General features: G+C 39.3%; 1 protein-coding gene across 1 annotated transcript in view; it reads left to right on the top strand.

Annotated features, from left to right (window-relative positions):
• Positions 1–20234, top strand: part of LOC122817181 (protein-tyrosine kinase 6-like) — a 171030-nt gene extending 150796 nt beyond the window's left edge. Inside the window, exon 8 of the mRNA XM_044090395.1 lies at positions 993–20234. Coding sequence (XP_043946330.1) covers positions 993–1183 — 191 coding nt within the window. The 3' untranslated portion in view covers positions 1184–20234. The remainder of the gene's footprint in view (positions 1–992) is intronic.
• The last annotated feature ends 2069 nt before the right edge of the window (positions 20235–22303 follow it).

Genomic DNA, 22303 nt, shown 5'->3' with positions numbered 1-22303 from the left:
GTAGTGGCTTGTTTACAGCCCTAAGTGAGGGTTATTTTTAAGTACATTTGAGTGAGGTGCCAAGGGTAGATCCTTGAGGGAATCCCACTGATATGGGAAAAAAGGAGGGCATGTTGCTCTGCCATTTGACAGTCTGTTTTATATTCATCAAGTAGCTATCAAACCAGGCAATAGATGTGGGAGAAGTCCTAGGATGTACATTTTCTGGATTAAAGCTTGGTGTGAGACTGGGTTGAAGGCTTTGGAGAAATCCAGAAACACTGCCAACACTAAATTACTTGCATCTGTATTTTATTTGCATTTGTTGTAAAGCTGAGGAGAGTGATTGTACTGTGGAGGGAGCCAAATCCATGTGGTGGTGGTGTGACTAGGTTACTTTCAGTGATAAGTGAGTAGTTGGCTGGATACATTTTTCAGGATTTGTGGTAGTGGAGATGGTATAGCTATTGGCCTATAGTTGGTAGTCTCTGGCATTACCATCTTCGTGTAGGGGGTAAGCTGAAGGAGTTTTTCCCAGTTTCAAGGGTATAATTTCCCTTCACAGATCTGCTTTTGAATTCTTACCGGAACATCTGCATTATAAATGCATTGCACCACTGATTTATAGTATTTGAACCTCTAGGTTATGTTTTTCCATTCAGATGTACATCATTCAGTATCACCTACTTTGTATGACATTGGTAGGTGATGCAGCTGTGTGCCACTTATCTGCGTACATGAGTGACCACAGGGGCTGCAGAGTATCATGCTTTATCCATTGTTAGTTTTAACTATGACCTAAGGGATCACTCTTTGCCAACTGTTTTTACAGCCAAGGATTCAGATGTCCTAGAAGTGTTCATGGGTTTTGTAATTGTTTAAAAATGGAAAATTAACTGGCTGCATTTTTTTTTTTTTTTTTAACATGCATAATGATGGTGAAAGCAGTTAAGATGCACCGTGCGATTTGCAGTCAGAACCATATTAATGTTTTTTTTTTTTTTTTTGAGTAGGGATGAGTAGCAGTGAAGTCTTCAGTAAGATTACCAGTGGGTACAGAATGCCACGCCCACAATCATGTCCAGACGTCCTTTACCAAATAATGCTGCAATGCTGGAACATTGATGTCGAAGATCGGCCTTCCTTCTGTGAACTGAGATGGTATCTAGATTCCCACCTCAACTATGAAGATGCAAGCTTATGAACGGCTACCTACAGAAATATAATATGAACAGCTTGCAAGATTGTCTGGTGTAGTTAGAAAGACATTGGCACACTTTCTAAACATGCAAATTGTTTGCAATGCCACATTTGCAATACTTTTATCATATTATGTAAAAGATCAGTAAAGAAGCTTTTATAATGCAACTTCAGAACTCACTGCTGTGTGGGAAGTATGAATTCCTATGCATTTTATTTCATATCGCAAGACAGATTTGCATTTCACAGTAATGATTGGTCATGACTTTACCACATCCTTATGAGGAATGAATTCTACATTTTCTGCAAATAGAAGAGCTGAAGAAATTCATTAATTTGCATCCTAAAAGCTAGAAGCTTTTGCAATATAAAGAATTTTAGCTCATTTAATAAGGCATTTGCCAGATCTGTACATGTAAAGCTACTGTTTGTTCTTTCTATTGCATTTGCACCATGATTTCAGTTTTTAGATGCCTCCCTTCAAGATGATTGTCCCTGTCATTCTTAGTTGAAACATATACAGCTCAATTCTTAAGTGTTAATCAGCGGGGTAGAGCCATATCCCATTGGGTAACTGGGGAGAAAAGGTACGATGTACAACTATTTGTATTTAATTTTAACAAATCACCTGTACGCTCTTCAGCTGATGGAAAGCACAGCATGGTAAAGCAAGACAATGAACTTTAAGTGTTTGAAAAATTACTCCTGCTCTTCAAAATGGAGACCAGAGTATGCAGACATAATCAATGACCGTGAACAGTGTATACAGCTTCATATCTAAATAGTCAGGCATGGAGAATAGTTCTGTGTACCTTACCACAAACACTCTAGCTTTCTGCAGGTCTCTGTCCTGTATGTTGCTGTTTACTGCTGTATGGGAGACTTCTGTCTTGCAGTAAACTTATATATTCTGCTGGTGGCTTTTCATGGCTCAGAATGCATGAACAGAAACTTGCTTAGGTAAAAATGAAGAACAGATGGAATCATTAGTACTAATTTTTAAGAAATGTTACTCTTGGCAGAGTTGTTTAACTTACTGGATATACTTGAAAGTAGTTCACACAGCTGTGCAATTCCCATCTAAGTAGTAATCCATCCACTTAAGCTGGTTGTGGTGAGCATCTCTTTAGTGAAAGTAAATATTCCGTGGTATAATATATCTTGCCACCGTTGATTTGGTGTGGTACTGTAACCGTGATCAAGAGATGCTCTTTTTCCTCTTAATGGTAAGGGACTTAGTACCCAGACCGAATAAATTTGTACACCATCCCTCAAGAATAGGGCAATAAATTTCCTGCTGAAACCGAATGTTTATGGCTGTAAAATGATAGCAACTTAATCAAAATGGGAAATAGTCCTAGAGGGAAACAAGAGCAACAAAAAAAGGATAGATGCAAACTCTGATGCTTTGTACCTTCTTGTGGTTGCACTGTGTGCACACTGCAGGATGGGACAATAACAGAGCATGTAATCTAGGTTGTGTTGCGAAGGATTAATGCTTGAAATAAACTGTTGGTAAAAACTCAGTTCAGCTGAAAGTGCATCTATTCAGTGATACAGACACACATGAACTGCTTTTTTATTGATAATGAACCCTCCTCCCATGCAGTTGTGTTCTGTTTTCTCATCAAAATTCATTAGTGTTATGACTGCAGGACCCTGATGGCCTTTTGTCTAGAAAGACAGATTAATATAAATGAAATATCATTGAAGTACAGAAATTATAGAAAGCATACTTTATGGTATTTTCTCTGCACTGAAAGCTAACTATGTAGAGTTGCACTGGCTAATTTTGTATTTTAATGTGTTAAATTCTGTTAGTCTGTCATCTTGTGGCTACAACTTCAGTGTACAAAAGATGGCATATAAAATGTGACTAAGTGAAACCTACCACAGCTGTAGCAGGTCTTTAGTAGAGTACTCTGGTACTCCAGTGTTCCAATTACTGGTTGTATGGGCTCATCTTCCCATACTTCCACTGTGATTTGCTTGGCATGGCATTCATCTCTTTGAGAGATGTATTTTATTTTTGTAGTGTTTTCACAGTAAATGCTGGATTGTTTAGTCTAGTTTGTAGGGGATAAAATGTGAACAAAAATGCTAGTGCGGTACTGTTCAAAATTCATTTGGATTTGGAATGGTAAAAATTGTGCACCAGGAAAGTATGTGGCAGGTAACTGACATTTCTTTCCAAAATGAGTTCTAGAAACTCAAGTTTCAGAAATGGTCTACTTAAAAAAAGGGCTCCATTAAATCACTTTAATCTCTGTCTAGGGAGCACAGCTCACAAATAGGTAACAGTAGACATTTGTAATTTAAAGCTGAATCCTGTCCTGCATAAGGAAAAAAAAAAAAAAAAAGGTTCCCACATCATACTTATGAGATCCAAGACCATAATGTTCAAACTTTGTAATAAAAATAGGTTAAACAGTGCAAGGAAGTCTGTAAATACAGCTTTTCAGGATGGAAGTTTTCATAGTCCAACCCACCCTAAAAAATGTATACAATATCACAAGGGCACACATCCTTGGGCAGCTGGAATAAACGCACCTTCCAATAGGTGTGAATCCTGACATGCAGGGTGAGAGACTTTGCTGATCTTGGACTAGTTGCTCTCTGCTTTTGTACAGATGGGAGTCGAGTTCATGTAATAGTCTGAAAAGGTACATGAATGTGGAAAAGTCAGGTGGTAGCATTTACCAGCCCAGTTTGTTCAGAAAGTGCAAATCTAAATTAAAGCAGTGGATTTCAATAATTTTTAGCTGGCTGAGCAAGATCAAGTGTAGCCTGCACAGAAACAAGACACTTACCCTGATCAGTGAGTGCATGCTGCTGGAGTCCTTGCAGAAATGCCTGCATTTTTCCTGTGCATGAGGGGAAGAGAGGCCACTTGATAGGAGGCTGTTACTATGTATGGCAATTTAGTGCTTTCTTGATGCCATAGATTTTGATGCATGCATCTACCTGTTTGTAGGGAATAGATGTTTGTTGCTTTGGTAAAAATGTCTTGGACCACTCTGAACCAGCCATGACAGTTTTGTCTCTTATCACTACAGTTCCTCTCTTGCATAATTCTGGAAACTTTTACCAAATTACTAACTCAATCAGCCTCATAACACAATTAAGTGTTTCTAGGAACCTTTGGGGAAGATGCTGTTGGACACATTCATTTTTAATTCTGAAACGAAGCTCCTATTTCAGTGAGTTTAAGGTATTTTTTTTTTCAAAAGTTTATATTCCAGCCATTCAGTATATAGCTGATATCCAAACATGGTTTTCCCCTGAGCAACATTTCAGGATGAAGACCAAGTCTGCAGAGCAGTATAGAGTGAATCTTGAGTGCAAGGTTTGCACTATAAATACATGCCTTTTTAGCCCAATTATTATATAGCAGCAGCATACAGAGACTGATCTTGTAATGTCAAGATTACAGCAGAGGTTCAGCAAACAAGGTCGGCATGTCCACTCTGCAGCCTTGAAAACAGCATCACTGGATCTTAATCTGACAGGTTGGCATCAAGCGAGTAGAGAGGGGTCGTCTTCTAGTGAACTAACTCAGTACTAACTAGTGACTAAGCTCAGGAAGCCAGCATAATAAATAAATATATATATATATATATATATATATATATATATATATATATATATATATATATATATATATATATATATATATGGCATTTGCGAAGGGAGAACATCACTCCAGTGCCTAAATGACTTGCAGCACCTTGGCATCGGAGTCCTGCTTTCCCTTTCAGGAGAGTCTGAAAATGCAGTTTGTTACACCGTGTTATTTTGTGAACAAGCTGTGTTTTTTGAAACTCTTTCAGCACAAAGCTCTATATATTCATATATAATTTTAAAATGACTTTGAAGTATTTTGCTTTTAGCTGACTCTAGAGTTGAATGCTGATAAATGTAAAAATAAAGCCTTTTTCTTTTGCAAACTGCAAGTGTAAATGCAATCTGTGGGACCAAAGTTTAAATGAGTTTCCCTGACAATCCATGAGAACTCTTAATTTAAAATGTATTTTCTTGGCTTTCATTTTCCAAAGAAAAAAATGCAAGGATGTAAAAACTATTTTTGCATTCAATAAACCCTTTAGGAACTTGTATGGTGTCTGTTACACCTCCCCCAGTCCTGAGTGGTTATACCCTTTTATGAAGATGCTTCACTTCAGAGGAAGTAAAACATTTCCATTCTGCAGGATCTCCAAAAGTCAGGTTTATTTTCAGTAGGACAGCATTTTCAAATGAAGTATTTTCAAATGAAATAAAAGCGATTAATTACTTAAAATGCACCTCGAGTTTTTCCTTTTAACCTGACACTTGTCTGATATCTATGCCTCATACTCCATCCTGCTGTACATATCTGTGAGTCAGTCATCAACTAAGGTTACACTCTAGCCGTTGTGCCTTGCTAGGAATGAGATTACAGTGCTGATAACTTGGGAAATAGTATAGCTAAGGTGTCCGCTATCAGTTTTGACCACTGTGTAAAGTAATTAAACTGGAGTCTCCCAAGCTGTAATACTTGGCAGTCTGAACTGCTCAGTATGTCTCTTTGTCCACAATGCAAGAATTGCAGGAAAATTTAGCATAACATTTTCAAAATTTTCTAGAATGAGAGCTCCATTAATTCACGACACAACACTGCAAATGAAATGTCAGTATTTCACTGGAACGTAGCCAGAAAAGGTCAACCCAAAATACTGCACAGATAAACCATGCAGTCCATGTGCTCTGCAACATACAAAATCTAAATGTACCATCTCTGAGGCCAAAAATGGAGAAGGAAAAGTACAAAAAAAATCCTTTTGCTATGTCACCTGACCTTTGATATCTTTAAAGTCCTTTAGAGGACAAAACGGAATAACATTCAAAGTGTAGATGGCACCTGCCACAAAGCAACAACAAAAGTACATACAAAGGAAAATAAGTGTAAAAATGCTGAACTTCAAAACAGCACAGGCTAATAAACCAGCTATTGGGTAAGCCTACTAGTCAGAAAAGCATATAGCTATGAAGGAATAGAATTTCCAGATCACAATGGTAGGCCAAATTAATTCAAGGACTGTACTCTTTAACGCAAAGATATTGGATTGTACTGAATTGAACAGGCTGGCAATAGGATGGGTGCAGGAAATGGAATACATAAGTATTTGAATCACTCAATACATAGACTTTTCATGGCATGAAGACTACTGAGGACAGCACTGAGCAGTTGGAGACCAAGGTGATTGAAATAGAGGAGTTGGGGCACCAGAAAAAAATCTAAGGTTATTTGCTCCATGAGAAGAGAAGCTCAGACTGAGCAATACAAGAGACTGGCCAGATCACGTGGTCAGCATACCTCCAGAGGACCCTTAAAATTGAGAAGGGTATACAAGGTCTTCATTCCCTAGGACCTGAGATCCCATAAGACCAGCTGTGATCATATCAGCTTTAAGTTCCTGGCTAAATTTTAAAGGTGAAGGTCTGTTGTGTATTTTGACCTAATGTTGGATACATGTGTTGGGGTGGCCTTCAGCCAGCAGGTAGGTTCTGCTGACAGCAGAAATTATAAATATCACTTTTTAATGTTGCAGTAATGTGATTTGAGCCACTAAAGGCCTGAACACTGGCCCAATTTCCAGAGAATAGCTATCTTCTCCCTTCAGGCTGGATGGATGAACTCTCCCGAACTTCAGGCTGTCCTGATACAAGAGAAATGTCCACCCCTGCCCTCTTCAGTTCTTTCTTGCAACAATTCATGTGATGACAGTGTTAGGCCTAGCTTGCAAAATGTGCAGATAACCTATTTTATTGCTATACTTTTCTTGTGTGCCCATTTATCAGGATTCGGTGGCGGTCTGATTTGGATTCTAAAAAAGATTTAGCTTCTTGACTGTGAGGAGCAGATTTCACAACAAGCATTTCTGTGGTAGTTTTTATGCACAACAGATTTCTATGTAAATGTTTTTGCTTTTGGGACCTGAGCAATATGTAGCCAACTACTTGTTTTTCAAGGTTGAACCTTAAAATATAGGGGAGAGCAAACTCTCTCTAGAAATACCCAAATCATGAAAGACGGTGCATACCTGGCCTAAGAACACTGTAGAATCATAAAATAGAAAAACAGTGAACCACACCACACTGTGAAAGAGTTTAATAAAGCGCTATTCGTATGTCCTCTTTAAACTTCTTCAGATGTAATACAAAGAGATTCAAACTAATTTTAAAACAAGTGAGCATAAACATGTGACTATGCTGCCTGATTGGCTTTTTTAAAAGAATACACTAGTTACTTTGCAACTACCACCTGCACGTTAGTGATATCAACAGTTATGTTCAATGAAAAGTTACTTATTCATTATTTAACACATAAATACACTCATAAATACACTCAAGGATATGTTTGTTCAAATAAATTATCACAAAACTTGTGTTTGTGACGTACTTAAACTTTACACTTGAAATTGCAAATGCTATCTTCTCAAACTCTTAAGTTTGAGGAGACATGTAGTAGCACACATCATTGATGCCTGGATAGTTATGGGCATTTAAAAGCAATTGCCAGTACAATTTCAATTCTTCCAGTTTCAGTGATATCAGCCCCCCTCTTCTATCTATTTGCACCTGGGCAATGGTTTTAACTTTGTGTGGCCTCCTAATAAAGAAGAGTTTTGCCAGTGTGGTCTACTTTGTCTGTCAATAGCATATATATGCTCATAAATGTGGTCGCGGAGTCTACGCTCCATTTTGCCTATATAAAAAAACAGAACAGTCTTGACAATTAGCTAAATGAACAATATACTTTGATTTGCATTTAAATCTATTCTTTAAAAAGTATGTTTTATCTTTAACTACAAAACTGTTTCCTGTCTATGAAATTGCAGTATCTGCACATACCGCATTTAACCATTCCCAGAAATCTAAATGCAGTTGTCTTCTTACTAGTACATTTTTAAGGTTGCCTCCACGTCTATAAACTATCTTTGGGAAGTTGCCTACTTTATTCATAAGGAAAGTGTCACTACGTAATAAGTCCTATTTCTTGTGAATGTATGATACTGTAGAACTGCTGACATTAAAAGTAGTGACTAATCTAATATTAAATTCTGTAACTTCCGTACTGGTTTTAGGAAGAGTCAACTGAGAATTTTCTAAGGAAGGTGGAGCGTCTATACCATAAGAGTTGGTTATATTGGCCTAGAATTTAACTGGGCCTAATATAGGTACTTGCGTACCATTAGATCTTTTGTATTTAACTTATATTAGTGTGGCAACCATTTCCTTAGGATAGGCTCCTCTCAAAAATAAATTCCTGAGATTTTGTCATTCTGCAATAGTCTAAAATTCCCACTGCTCTCACCAGTTGCCCCTTAACCACCAAGTGTTTTTGGTGGTAAGGGTGGTAGCTGGAGAAATGCAGACAAAAGAAAACTTGTTGTGAGAAGATAGCATTTGCAATTTCAAGTATGTCACAAACAAGTTTTGTGAATTTATTTGAACAAACATATCCTTGAATGTATTTTGTATGTGTTCAATAAAAAGTTACCTATTCATTATTTAACATGTGTTGATATCACTTTAAAGAGCAGGTGGTAGTTGCAAAGTAACTAGCGTATTCTTTTATATTGCCTAATTGGCTTTTTTAGTCACATGTTTTAAAATGAGTTTGAATCTTTGTATTATATCTGAAGAAGTTTAACGAGGACAGACAAAAAGTGCATTGTTAAACTCTTTCACAGTGCGGTGTGGTCCACTGGTTTTTATTTTAGTTTTGTAGTTTTTCCACATTTTCAACACTGTAGAATCAGCCAAATCCTTTAGCATCCCTTCCAGAAAGAAGCTTGTAGTGCTCCAATGAGGAGTTCAGGAAACTAGCATTCCATTAGACTGCTTATGATAACTAGTTTTTGTCAATTTGCTTTTCAGTCCCCCAACTTGGTATCATCCATCGAGGCTTCTGGCATTATCCATTTGTAGGCCACAACAAACTTGGTCAGTGACATGTTTCCCGTGCTAAATCCCATCAGGTGTCCGATGGTACAGATTCCTTTCCATGGATGTCTGGTTCTGATACTCTTGTTAAGGACAGGAATGCATCCACTTGTCCCTTGCTGGCCTTTGGTTCTTGGACTGAGGTTTTGGGTATCCACCCACATTCCATGCCCTCCAAGGTGGTGTCCATTCCTAAGCCCATTACCAAGTCATCTGAAGCAGCTATTGAATGGGCCATCATAAACTCCTTAACAATTTTCCTTCTTGGATTAGTAAATCTCACTTATGGTTTTATATTTTTCCTGAAAATACCCAGCAGTATAGCGAGAGCCCATGTCTAGGATACTCCATCCCCAAGAGGAGGTATCTCTCCTCTTCTAAAGTTTCAAACTGATTGTGGATAATGTAGCCTATATAGATCAGCTGTCCTCTCCCCTGGAGTCTGAAGATATGCTATCTTCTGCATCTCTCATAGGATGAAAAATCACTTCAAATAGGCAAAGGAATTCACTCTATTTTGGGTTATAGTGTTCTGGCCATATTGCATTCTAAGCCCTGGTCAAGCCTCCACTAAAGTTTTGTCTGATGGCACTTCCTAATTCATCTTTGGAGCCTGATTCCAAACAACTTCCTCGTAGAAAGCCTTGCCATTTTCACAGGATAAAAACATTCCTTTACTTGCTTAAGAATCCTATTGTGGATCATCTGTGGTACTCTTATTTTCCAGCAAGGGAGCTATTGTGGCTCCAACAAGAAATATAATTGCCCAAGAGGATGGAAAGTAAGGTATGTAATAGAACTGGGAAGGACCTTTACCTTAATCTCTACTGGCCTGGACTTCAGAACCTTAAACTGACACACAACTCGCACATCCAGGGAGCTTTATTCTGACATAAGGACAAGGCTGAGGGGGTACAGTAAGGACCCAAAAGGACTATGCAACCTCAGGTCAGCAAGGACTCTAAAATGTGGCTGTAGTACTTTGGAGGAGCTACAAGACCAGTGTTCAGGAGACATACCTGGCTGAGGAAATGGCATCAGTCAGGCCATGTGAAAGTAGAATTCTTTAATGGCCTCATTAGACAAGGAAATTTGTTTGGACCCTCTGCAGAAAAGGTACTTGCAAAACTGGAGAAAAAGGGGAAGGTTATTTAGTTTGTAAATCAGTAGACCCCCCTACACACACACCACACCACCACAAAAAGCTAGCAATTCTAACAAAGGCTGGAACAAGGCAAACACCAGGAAAAGTAAGGAAGTGTTCATGTGGGCTTCCTCCAGGTGCTCTGCTTTCCTCCCACTTTCCAAAGGCATGTAGTAGGTGCATTGGACACTCTAAAGTGGTCATAGGAGTAAGTGTGCATGTATGTGTGTGATATGGATATGATATGGAAGAACTGCAGCAGGACTAGCCACCCACCTATGTGAACTTTAGCTCTAGGTGATTCATTGAAATGTATATCCCTATAGCCAGCGGACTTGGTTTCTCATGTTTGAAGCAGGGAATTTAAATTACCTCTTGATATTCTTACTTTCAATTTATTTGCTGCACCTACAGTGTTTCTAAGGTGCTTTGCTCCAGTAATTGCTTTTTTTAGAAGCAAGGGAATTTGCATCTCTCCATGTCTAGACAAATCTGTTTCAAGCAGCAATCCTAAGAGATGGCAAGTAGATCTTCAATTCAGTTTGGCTTTCTTTTCAGTCTCTCAACCTGCTTCCTAGGGCCACTACTAAATATGGAGCCCCAGAGGGCCATCCTTCAGACAAGGTAATCTTTCCGGCAAACTGCTTCCTAGTAATTAAACTGAACAGTTTTCTGAATGGGAACACTGTGTGCTGGGCTACATGGCATCTTCCATGCTGTTGGTACCCCTAGCAAAGCTAATCAGACTCTTGATTCTTAGGGTTTCTAATACTGTGACAGAAATGGGACCCATTCATAAATCAAGTGTGATTAAACTTAATGAAATTAGTATTTCTTCAGTCTGTCTGCCAAGAGTGCACTGCTAAACACACACACAGGTGCGCGCACTCTTTACCCAGCTACCTAGGTCTCTGAAATTTCAATTAAATTTATGTTGCTACTATTGCTTGATCTATCTTGGTGTCTTAATTCATCATTGCTCTAGTTTCTGCTTGTATATCTTTGTACATTTGTATGCAAAACAATGTAGTTGCAGCTAGGTCAATGATTAATGCCACTTCTTTCCTTGGACCACCATATCTGGTTTTCATGCTTCTTTCTTGATTGTCACAGTTGGATAATGCCATTGGATCAGTGCTTAGTTTTCAGTAATTCATTTTGTTTTATGTTCCCAGTGCTTCTCAGCTTGCCTGTATGTTGGCTACTTACAAGGGTGGTATGTGGAGTCAGCACACCAGTTCACTGCAGTGTCCTGTTTGCCTGCTTCTCTTTATCGAAAAATAAAGCTTTCACAGTGAATTAGCAGATAAAACTGTCATTTTCCCTTCAAACAAGGTTGAGACATCCAGACACTTATGAAAGATCCTCAGACATATTGTAGGGGGAGGGGTACATGGATGCCTTTGGTCAAAGCAGCATTGGTTTTCCCTCCTATTGAGTCAGTAAATAACAGAATCCATTTTCTGCTCAGCTTGTGAATCTTTTGACTCCGAACAAGGGATCGCTTGTATCCCCATCCTGAAGAATCCAAGGCTGACTGTACTGATACTAAAAATGACAGGAGTGCTCAATTGTTTCAAAGAGCATACATCACATATGAAAGGAGTCTAGGAAGTCCAATATGGCAAGTCCTAGTGGGGAAAGATTCTTGACCTTTGGAACAGTTTACTTTCAGTATTTGTTTGGAATGAGAACTGTGTGGATTTAACTGCTGTGCTCACTCGGGCCCAGTGGCTACGATTTGAATGATTCTGCTCTTTGTAACAACATGGAATTTGCTTTTCTAATGTACAAAAGCCTGGAAATTGCATCGTTTATGCCTACTTACTTGACTGTTGTATTTGATAGTTCTTTTAGTGTTATGCATATTTAGTTTTGTTTATTAATAAAAGATCACTTTAAATGAATTTAAGCGAACTTGTAGTGCTTTTGAGGAAGTTAGTCTTGAAAGAGGTGTTGCTGGCTGAACTACTACCCTGTGACAGTCCCGCAAACTTGCACTCCACCCCCTCAGAAGTTCTTCAGGTGAAGAGTTAGGGGAAAAAAAAAGCCAAATGCCTTTCCAGTAACAGCAACTGTCCCCTTTGCACCCCCCTGCTGTGCTACTGCTAAATAAAATAGGTAACCACATGGAGGAGACATTATGTGGGTGGCTGGTCTTCCTCTGCTCATCTGCACCCCATTGCAGTGACTAATGGGTCTGCAGTAGGCAAGCTAAGCACACACTCCCATGAGGAACACGCTGCAGCCATCAATATCCTATATTCATTTAGGAACCAATACCCCAGCAAGGGGGACGATCTGGCCAGGTTCTGATTTTGTATCCCATGTTGTATATGCCATTTACAATAATGCCTGCCTCTCCCAGCTTGGGCACTTTCTGGGAAAAATGCCACAGCAGGGGTGGGAGGGTACATGTTTTTACCTCCTCCAGGAAAGCCTCCAACCTTGGGAATGGCATCTTTCATCACACCAAGAGGAAGATGGCTGTTTTTGGAATGGTCATACCATTTGCATTGAAGATACCCTTATTAACAAATAACCTAGCCTATTTTTTGGTAGTGCTGAACTCTGGTTATGACAAAGATGAAAGTTTCTTGTCAGATTTTCTGTCTATGGTGGTCTCCTTTAGAGCTGCTGCAGAAAGTGTTTTCAGTGGTTTGGCAATGGAACTGTTGAACAGTCGGAGATGTCTTGCATTGAGAATGCTGTCTCAGTCAAGGAGTTTTTATTGTGCCCCCCACAGAGAATGGAAGAAAGATTATGCAGATAGTCCATCCACCAAATCAACATTTTAAGCAGGACAAGGGCTTTGCAAAAAGACATAGGAAAGTGGCAGGGGTAGTAGGCCTCCTCCCAGCTGAAAATCTCCGTTCTGACTATACCCCCCTTTCACTACCTCTATTTTGTTGGAGAGAGAGTGGATCTTTTCAAGGAAAAAATGTTTGGGACCACAGAGCTAGGAATAAGAACTAAATCCATTTGGGTGCAAAAAAGGAGCTTAAACATCCATGCCTTTAATGCCTCTACTGTCCCAAGACCACATTTCTTCGAGTCCCACCAGGGATCAGCTTCTCAATGATGGGTTCTATTAGAGCATGTATAGGGTTCTATTCAAGCATCTTTTTGGTACGCAAGAAAGTCTGCCCTTAGAAGTTCCTATTGAATGTGCCCAAATTGAACCAATTCTGTAATTTAAGTAAATTTGAAACACTTAAGGGCAAAGGAAGAAAGGCTTTAAGGTAATTTCCTATTGCACAACACTATTTACAGAGCTAAACCCCCCCTCAGGCTCATACCTGGAACAGTGCATTTCCAGTTTACCTCCTTGCCATCTGGGCTGTCCACTGTGCTCAAGGTATTCAGAACACTGAATTTCATTAATACCTACTCATGCTTGGATGACTGCCTCAGAGTACTTTCCCGTGAGTTCTGGTAAAGATCACCTTGCACACCTCACAGGAGTACCTCTTGTGGAATAATCTGCCACCAGTGCAAGTTTGTAGTCCCCCCCCCCCCCCCCCAGAAAAAAAAAAAAAAGAAAAACACTTCTGCATAACTGCCTATGCAAACAACAGGGAAGAGCCCCCACGACAGCAAGTTCCGTCGTGTGAATGTTAAATTCCATCCTCATGGGTCCATTACCGTGCTGTACACCAGCTGGATCATGTGCTCTAGAAGGAACTTAAGGCTGCAGCATCTTCACTCAGTGCAAATTGTTTTAATGTACAAGCTACTGAAAAAGCTCAGATGGCTGGCAACACGCAAATAACACTGAGGTGCTATTTGTGACCTCTAAGGGTTGCAGACCCTGATTATTGGGCTTTAACTTTGCTTTGGGAGCTCATATGTCACCTAACTTCACACAGAAGGTAAAGCACCTAGATCTAGGACACTGATGTGCTTGGACCTACTTGTACTCATCTATGCTACTTGGGAGAAGAGTGGTCTTCAGAGGGGTCAGACTACACCAGAGTCATCTAGATCAGCAGAAAGACAGAACTTGCTCCTACCAACTTGCAGATTGGCCACAATAGCCTAGGATTTTTCTGGTTAGCAGAAGCTTTCCCTTCATGGTCCCTACAGTCTTTCACCAATAACTATGCAGACCAGTTGAGCAGGTCCACTGCCAACCTCTATCAATGGAAGTTAGATGTCCAAGTATTGCAGCCTAACATGAAAGTGGTGGATCAAGGACTTATTTGTTTCCTGTTTAAACCACCAGTTCAGGAAAATTTGTTCCAAGTAGTGGTGCAGTAAAGCCTTCTCAGCCCAGTGGAGGAAAAATCTCTTGTATGCTTGGAAGGGCAGATTTTATAATTATAGGTTCATCGGTATGTGCTGGGCTAGCTGTCCTTGCAGGCCATTTTAAGCTTAGCCAGTTCCCATTTTTGTACTTAAAATAGCCTGTCCCATTTAGATTGCCTTTACCCATCCCATGGTTGATAATTATAAATGATCCTGAATGAGAATAACTGGGATCATACCATATATAATGAGGGGGACCCATGCATGCAATAAAAGCCTGTCAAATCTGCATCTCTCCATTAGTACAGGAGGCAGGCTTGGGGACCCATGCATGCAATAAAAGCATGTAGAATCTGCATCTCTCCATTAGTACAGGAGGCAGGCTTGGGGTAAATTTTCCATTTCCAATCCATAGATCTAAGTTGCCCTTGAAAATGGATAGGGATGAACTTTGTTTTATGTGAATGAGGATTTTGTTCCACAGCACAATATCTTTTGAGGATATACCTGTCCCATCAAACCATTCTGTTGATGTTGCAGAAGAGGTTTAGATTCCTAATTTGATTCCATTTGACTTGCTGATGTGCAATACATCCATGAGTAATGGGTTAGAAGATGCCTTGTATGCCAGATACAGGTTAGCTCTTAGCAGTCTGTAAGATGCACAGTACAGTGACAGGGTTCTGAGTCGGTCTATGTAGGACATGTTTAGGCCTTGTATCCTTTAAGGATATGTTATCCTGATAACCTTTTGGCCATGGTAGCCCTTTTTCTTTCAGCTGGTACAGCTAAGGGAGGAAATCCTTTCTAACTCTTTATTCATTACTAACTCTAAGGAGGAGCCCTGCTATATCGGGACATAACCTGATTGTAGGATAGTAACCTTGTCCTATTATGAAATTATTTTTTTCACACCCTGCAATTAGTCAATAAACCTACTTCCAGGAACCTGACTCTCAGAAGTAATTCCTTGCTAAATGGAATAGATTTTCTACCTGGTATATAGACCATGTCATACTACCAAAGGTAACATCGGTCTTTGGAGATCATGCTGTGTTTCTGGACCCCTTTAAGGGTCTGACTTTCTCCTCAGTTAATAACCATTATCAGCTACTTCATGTAGCACTTAACCTCCTGTCAAGCAGTTTTTGAAAGGACTTCACTTGAGATTCTTGGGCCACAGCCTTCCTCCTTGGGACCTAACCTTTGTAACTGAAAAATCAAATTTTGACTCCCATTTGAACCTGCAAGCACAGCACCACTAAAATCCCTACTTTGGAACACTTTGGTCATTACCTCTGCAAGTATGTGCCTATAGGCCTTTGTGTAAGAAATCTGCTGTCTTGCATGGCCATGGAATGACACTTGGGACTAGGCCCCCTCTCTTGCAGATGGTTTTAGAACCAGTAATGAATCAAACTGCAAAGTAACCATTTGTACTCAGAACTTAATGTTTGTGTACAGACTTTTGAAATGACATTGAAAGCACCAAGGATTTAGGCAAATTGAGGGACTTTGAATTTCCTTTGTTAATGATTTGCCAAATTACTTGGGGCTTTGTGAGCCCCAAGTGAAGACTGCTCAGTCACTGGTAAAGTCCCAATTTACAAACATGATCTGTTTTACCAGCTGATAACACTTTGGTTACGATACATCAGTTTTTTTTTAGAAATCTGATCCATCCAGTCTGAATGATTCCTCTGTACTTTCTCACATGTCTGACTGAACTATTTATCTTGCTCTGTAACACCTGTTTTCCATAGACAATATAAACTCCAATTTATTCTTCAACCACATGGCTTTCTGCAGATGATCCAGGTGTTTTTTGCCACCATGCCTGCCGTGACAACCTAGACTCTAACGAGACAGTGCACTTTTTTTTTCTGTCCCCTTTGAACTGTTATCTCTGGAGCAATCATTCAGGCAGCCATGAGGGTGCTTTGCTCTGTCAGTGACATCCTGATAATAGCATTTGGATGATGGCTTAATCATTTTGCGAATGGTGATGTGAGCACTTGTTTAATGGCAAGGAGTGCCAGTGTCCATCTGTCTGCATGTGTGTTCTACCACATTCAACAAGGGCTTATTAATGGTTTGGGTGGTCACTCCCATGCCTTTCCTGCACTGGATCCTAAAGCCATTCCTCTGCTCTTCAGCAGGGTTTCCCATGAGACCAGTCCTCACTAGCTGATAGGGACTAGTGTCCTGCCATGACATTTTCCCAGCCTATGCTCTGAGGCACCGGCATTGCTTACTTAATTGAATTAATATAGAACATAGTCTAGTATATATATATATATATTTTTTTTTTGCTTTCTGTACTGAGGGGGGAGATTGCACCCAGTTCAATATGAATGAGGTAATCATTTCTTTTTTTTTTTGGGGGGGGTGGTCTTGGCAACATTCGAGTGACCAGGTCAGTTGCTGGAGGGGCAGTGGGATTGTGTGGCCAGGTGCCTGGTTCTTTCTTTGAGGAAGGCAAATTGACTCTGAACTAAACTGTAAAAACTTGATAGGAGAAACCCCACATCTTAAACATATTCTGCCTTCCAAGATGCATGCTCTGTAGCAAGCAACATAGTTGCTATTTATTCAGTCCTGAAATATGGTGCCAAAATATGACTGAAAATCCAGACTTACTGAGATTTCCATTTCTTAGAATATTCCCTTTTCTCTAAGGCATGGTGATTTGGAGTCATTGCCCCCCCCCCCCCATTAGAGGTTCAGTGTAGCTTTCCTTCCTGCAAAAAAAAAAAAATAATAATTTTAAAGAGCAATATTCATTCTGTATTTTGAGAGACTGCATTAAGTATTGATTTTTCAGTAAGGACCCATTATAACTTTCTAACTCTTGGTTCAAGAATTTGGGGGCAAAGGCCCAAAATCAGAGACTGATTTTAAATATACAACTACAAAGATTTTAAATATTACTTTTATACATTAAAAATTTGTTGGAATAACAAGTGATGCATTAGCATACATTTTCTGAAATGAACGGTCAGTTAGTGAGAGCTATCCTCAATGATTTGCTAGAAAGCCGCAAATTTTATGAACAGACCAATATATCTGCCAAAATCATTGTCAGATGAGAGCTATGGCATGCATACCACATGGCGTATCCCTGGGATGGAGAGAAAGTAGGAATAAACAGCTCCTGGTCAACGAATGAAGGTGGGGGCAGTATTGACATGCCTGGCATTTCTATAAGTAGCAGTAGGAGAAGTGGGGACTAATCCAGAAAGCTGAAAGTTATAAGGCTGCAGAATGGAGGAAGAAAAACACAAAAATACTTGCTACTTGCCTGCCCACATAGGATCATAGCAGTTTACTAGGCTAACAACACAGAAGTCATTTCAACCCTAGCTGTTTCATCCCAATGTAATACCATGGATATGCTAGTCAGTACTCTGGACTGCATTTATTGATGGCTGCCCGTGTCCAGGAGGGTTGTGGGCACTATCCCTGGTAAAAAAATTTACAGTGCCCCATCCACTCGTCTAGGTTCCTGTTGAACAGTATCATAGACGTACCCTGTTTCACATGAATTGGTAGCATGTCCTAAAGACACTGCAGTCACTGGGAGACAAATCTGCCCATTGAGCATGTCCTATTTAAGTCACAGGACATATTTTGGTCCCTGAAACCAGGTAGCTCTAGTCCCGTTTGATATACAGCAAGTTCAACACACATTGGTGTAATTGAGACTGACTTTTTAGATCCGTGATCTGACCAAATGTTTGCTCACATAGTGTGCTGGGCAGGCAGATAGGTGTCTTGTAACCAGGTAGTCATTCTAATTGACAGTGATTGGTCCATGAGACTTTGCTGAATAGCTTTTCAGTAAAGCACAATTCGCAAAGTAAGAAACTTGGGCATCTAAACCAGTTTCCTTGTATTTTTGTTAGAGATGAACCCATCCACCCCCAAATCTATCATCTAGAACTCTAAAGTTATACAACCTTGGAGAAGGAAAGTTCTGTCTTCTCCAAGGTTATTTGACACTAGTGTTGCAGTGCTGAGATTGGTGCCCGTCACATATGGGGAATTTGCCACTGTACATCTAAATGTCTGAAAATAGTATTTAACTGAATCAGTGAAATGCATATTTAGTTAATTTCAAAGGAAATTCATCCCACAATGTGCTGTTAGCAAGGATGTATTTTAAAGGCTTGGCTTTATATAGGTAATTAGTTTAACATCATATGGAATTAGTTTAACAGCTGTCAAGACATTTACTGGCAGTATTGTGTTTGACTTTGTGTGTAGACTTTGAAGATTGATAAAGGAACACTTAATATTCTACATTTTTGGATGCATATAAAAAGGGGTTGTTGCCCTTAATGACTGGTAGTGCCTGTTGACATAGGCTTTGTCAGAGTTTTATAGGCATTTGGCAGGTTTTACAAATCGTGGGTAACCAAGAGATGGTGGCAATTGCATACTTTGAAGCCACTAATTCTTGCAGTTCCATCAGAAGTAGATGTCAGAAGTAGATGTCTGCTGCTCTCCATAACATGCTTCTCTCTCCACTATTACTCTATGCCCTCAGAGTTTGACTTTCCATTTGAAGCTTTTCAAACTGTTTTTAAAGTTTTTAGGATGTCTTCTGTTTTTAAATGGACTTTTTTGTGATGAAAACCATATGGGCATCCCTCATATATTCATCAGGTTCTTCTGATCCTTTGGGGTACCAATTATCTTGTCTTTGTGCAGTAAATCCACAATATCATCTTTGTTTTCAGGTTATTCATATTTCCATTTTTGATATGGGCTTGCTACATCCCTGCTTAGTGTCTTAGGATGTAGCATTCCAGTACACTTCCCCTGAACAGACACAATTGCATAGTCATGTACCTGTAATGACTGAAGAGTACAGGGTTACTGTTCCAACTGTGTCCCCTGAGATAATGCTGCATGGATAATCACTTCCATACACCTTGGCTGTACTGCAGCGATAGCTATCCTCCCTCATGAGTGACTGATATTTCCTCTGCATGGGCTATGCCGAGAAAGTCTGTCCACTTACTGCAACGAGATGCAGGAACATACCCCCACCTTACTGGTTGTGCTACAGAGATAATACCCCCCCGGCAGTGGTAATTGTCCTTGATAAATGATGGCTGTTCCCTCTCTGTGGGGTGTATTATAAGTCACCCCATGCCCCCTTAGCTGTGCTGTAGGAGTAGCAATTCACAAAGATTTTGCTATAGTGATTCACTGCTACCCCAGAACTGCATTGTGTAAATCTTAGCTTTATAACTTAAAATAATGAAATGGGCAAGATCTTCAATGGCTCTATTTGTGCCGGTCCAAAGTTTACTAGGGAAGTAGTTTAAATTTCTATAATGTATAGTTTTCTGACATGTTCACACACACTATCACATAACATGCTGCCATATTTTTAAAATCAGCAGAGTTCAAGCATTTGTTTTTTAGTCGCTGCTGAAATTAAGATGCAATGTATTTTCAGTGTTAAACATGGGTTAAGCATTTTAGTTTACTGAGTGTGGTAAATGTGCAAAATTCTTACATTTTATGTAGTATATTTATGTATAAATTAATGTTGTCTGTTCCCTGTCTATGGGTTAGGAGGCACCTCATTTCTTGGTTTAATGTTGTACAAAGTCACTCAATCTCCTTGGCTGTGCTGAAGTGGTAGTGACCCCCCCCCCCCAAAGAGTATGCTATAGTGATTCATTGCTATCCCAGAGTGCGCTGTGTATTAGCTTTCGAACTTAAAAATAAGATGTTCAATGGCTCTTTTTGCTGGTCCAAAATTTCCTAGGTGAAGTACTTTAAATTTCTATAAGACGTTTTTCTGACATGCTACCACATTCTTTATAAAATCAATGTTCTGTCATTTGCTTTGTACAGAGTCACTGTTAGAATTAATCTGTGATGTACTTTCAACCAGGATTAAGCATTTTAGTTTGCTGAGTGTGGCAGATGTGCATAATCTTTACATTTTTGTCCAATATTTATACATAGGAGTTTCTAATTTATTGCCCCTTAGTCAGTCGTTTTCTTCATATATTTGCATTTTTGTCTAGTCACCCACAAAAAAGGGGATTTGCAGACTAGATGAAACTCAAGACTAAAAAGAAAAAGTATTTTTCTTTTACTGATTGTAGGATGAGGTGCCACAAAATGTGTGCCTGTTTAAACATTTTTGATTACTTTTTCATCTTGCACAGATTACTACTTGATGGCTCTGGGCCCTGTAAACCAAAAGAAAGCACTCCAGTGATGAAACTGTTGAATATGGAAGCTAAATGATTTGCTGTTATTTCACATTTTCAGTACTCAAAATGTGTGCTATGCACTTTACTTTGAAAGAGAGGGGTGTACTGGACATATTTTAGCAAGTCCTTGCATTGTAATTGCGAAAAATAAAGTTTTTGTAAATAACTGTACATAATTATATGCTCTGCCAGCTTTTTAAGACTGCAAATAAATTATTTTTAATCTGTGTAAAAGTTTATTTCTTTGCATGTACTCAACGTCAACAGCTGTATTAAATTCAGCCCCAGGAAGATGAAGATGGCTAGCCTGGAATATAGAAGGTGGGTTAGGAGGCAATGTTACGTCCCACTCATGAATCTCAGGTAGAAGCCATAGTTTGCTTTTCTGGATGTGGAGGGAGATCTGCTACATAAACAGCAAGTAACATAGAATTCCCAAAGAGGTGTCTTACCTTAACCGCTTACCAGGGATTGTTCTCTTGCAGTATATCAGCCTAAAGTCTCTAAAGATTTTGGGGATTTTAAATCTATGTACGAGTCTATCAACTATTCTTCTGAACAATGTTCAACAAAGGGTACATTTTTTCTTGGGCATTGTTCTACAGATGAAATGGCCACCTATGTCAAAACAAACTTTCTATATAGGGTGGAGATTTACCATTTCTATAGTGCCCTTTACTTCAGACATGACTTTGTCATGTCACAAGCCCAGCACTTCTGTCCCAGACAGTGCAGTTTTCTGAACAGAATATATTTTCAGTATTGTAAAAAAAAAAATGTAGCCAATCAGACATTCTGAAAAAAAAGACATTTAACAAAATGCATAACTTAAAAGAAGCATTGGAAATATCAGGCTTTTAAAATTTTTAATTTTATCTAATATTGTATAAAATGAAATTTAAAAATAAAACGTGTGTACTGACATATGTGGCATTGAGGTATGCCTGCTTTATACCCCTTGAATGTTTTTCTTTTTTTTGCAGATTCATGTATGTTTTAAATGTGCAAAAAAAAATAAATGTCAGTAGCACACTTGCCTTTGGAGCAGAAGACTGTGGGTTCTACTCCCATACTAGGTAGATGGCTTACCGACAGAGCTTAGCATATGGGGGTGCTGCATTCCTGAGCATCTTATCCTTTGCATGAGATGTGAAACCAAGGAGCTGTCTGCTTGAGCTGGTGGTAGCTCAGGTGGATACAAGAATTCCAAGACAAGTTGAAAAGTGTGCCAAATTTTCCCAAGCATAAATACCACCTCTGGTCTTCCCTGAAAAGAGGCTACTAGCTAAGTGGGACTAACCTGATGAACAAAGGATTAATATAAAAAAAAAAAAAACTGTCCATGACGCAAGCACCCAAAGATAAGTTCTAATTCTTCCTTTTCACTCTTGTTTGGTGATTTACACCAGTTCTGGCAGCCTACCAAAACTGCCAGATGTCTAAAGATTAGGGAGTCTAAATCTTGCTTTAAAGTACTGCATCAATAACTTCCTGGGTAAAAAAA

The sequence above is a fragment of the Protopterus annectens genome, chromosome 12.part0 (assembly GCF_019279795.1).
Source record: "Protopterus annectens isolate FY-2018-M chromosome 12.part0, PAN1.0, whole genome shotgun sequence".
NCBI lineage: Eukaryota > Metazoa > Chordata > Ceratodontiformes > Protopteridae > Protopterus > Protopterus annectens.
Note: the sequence above shows the minus strand (reverse complement) of the source record. Positions and strands in the feature narration are given on the sequence as shown.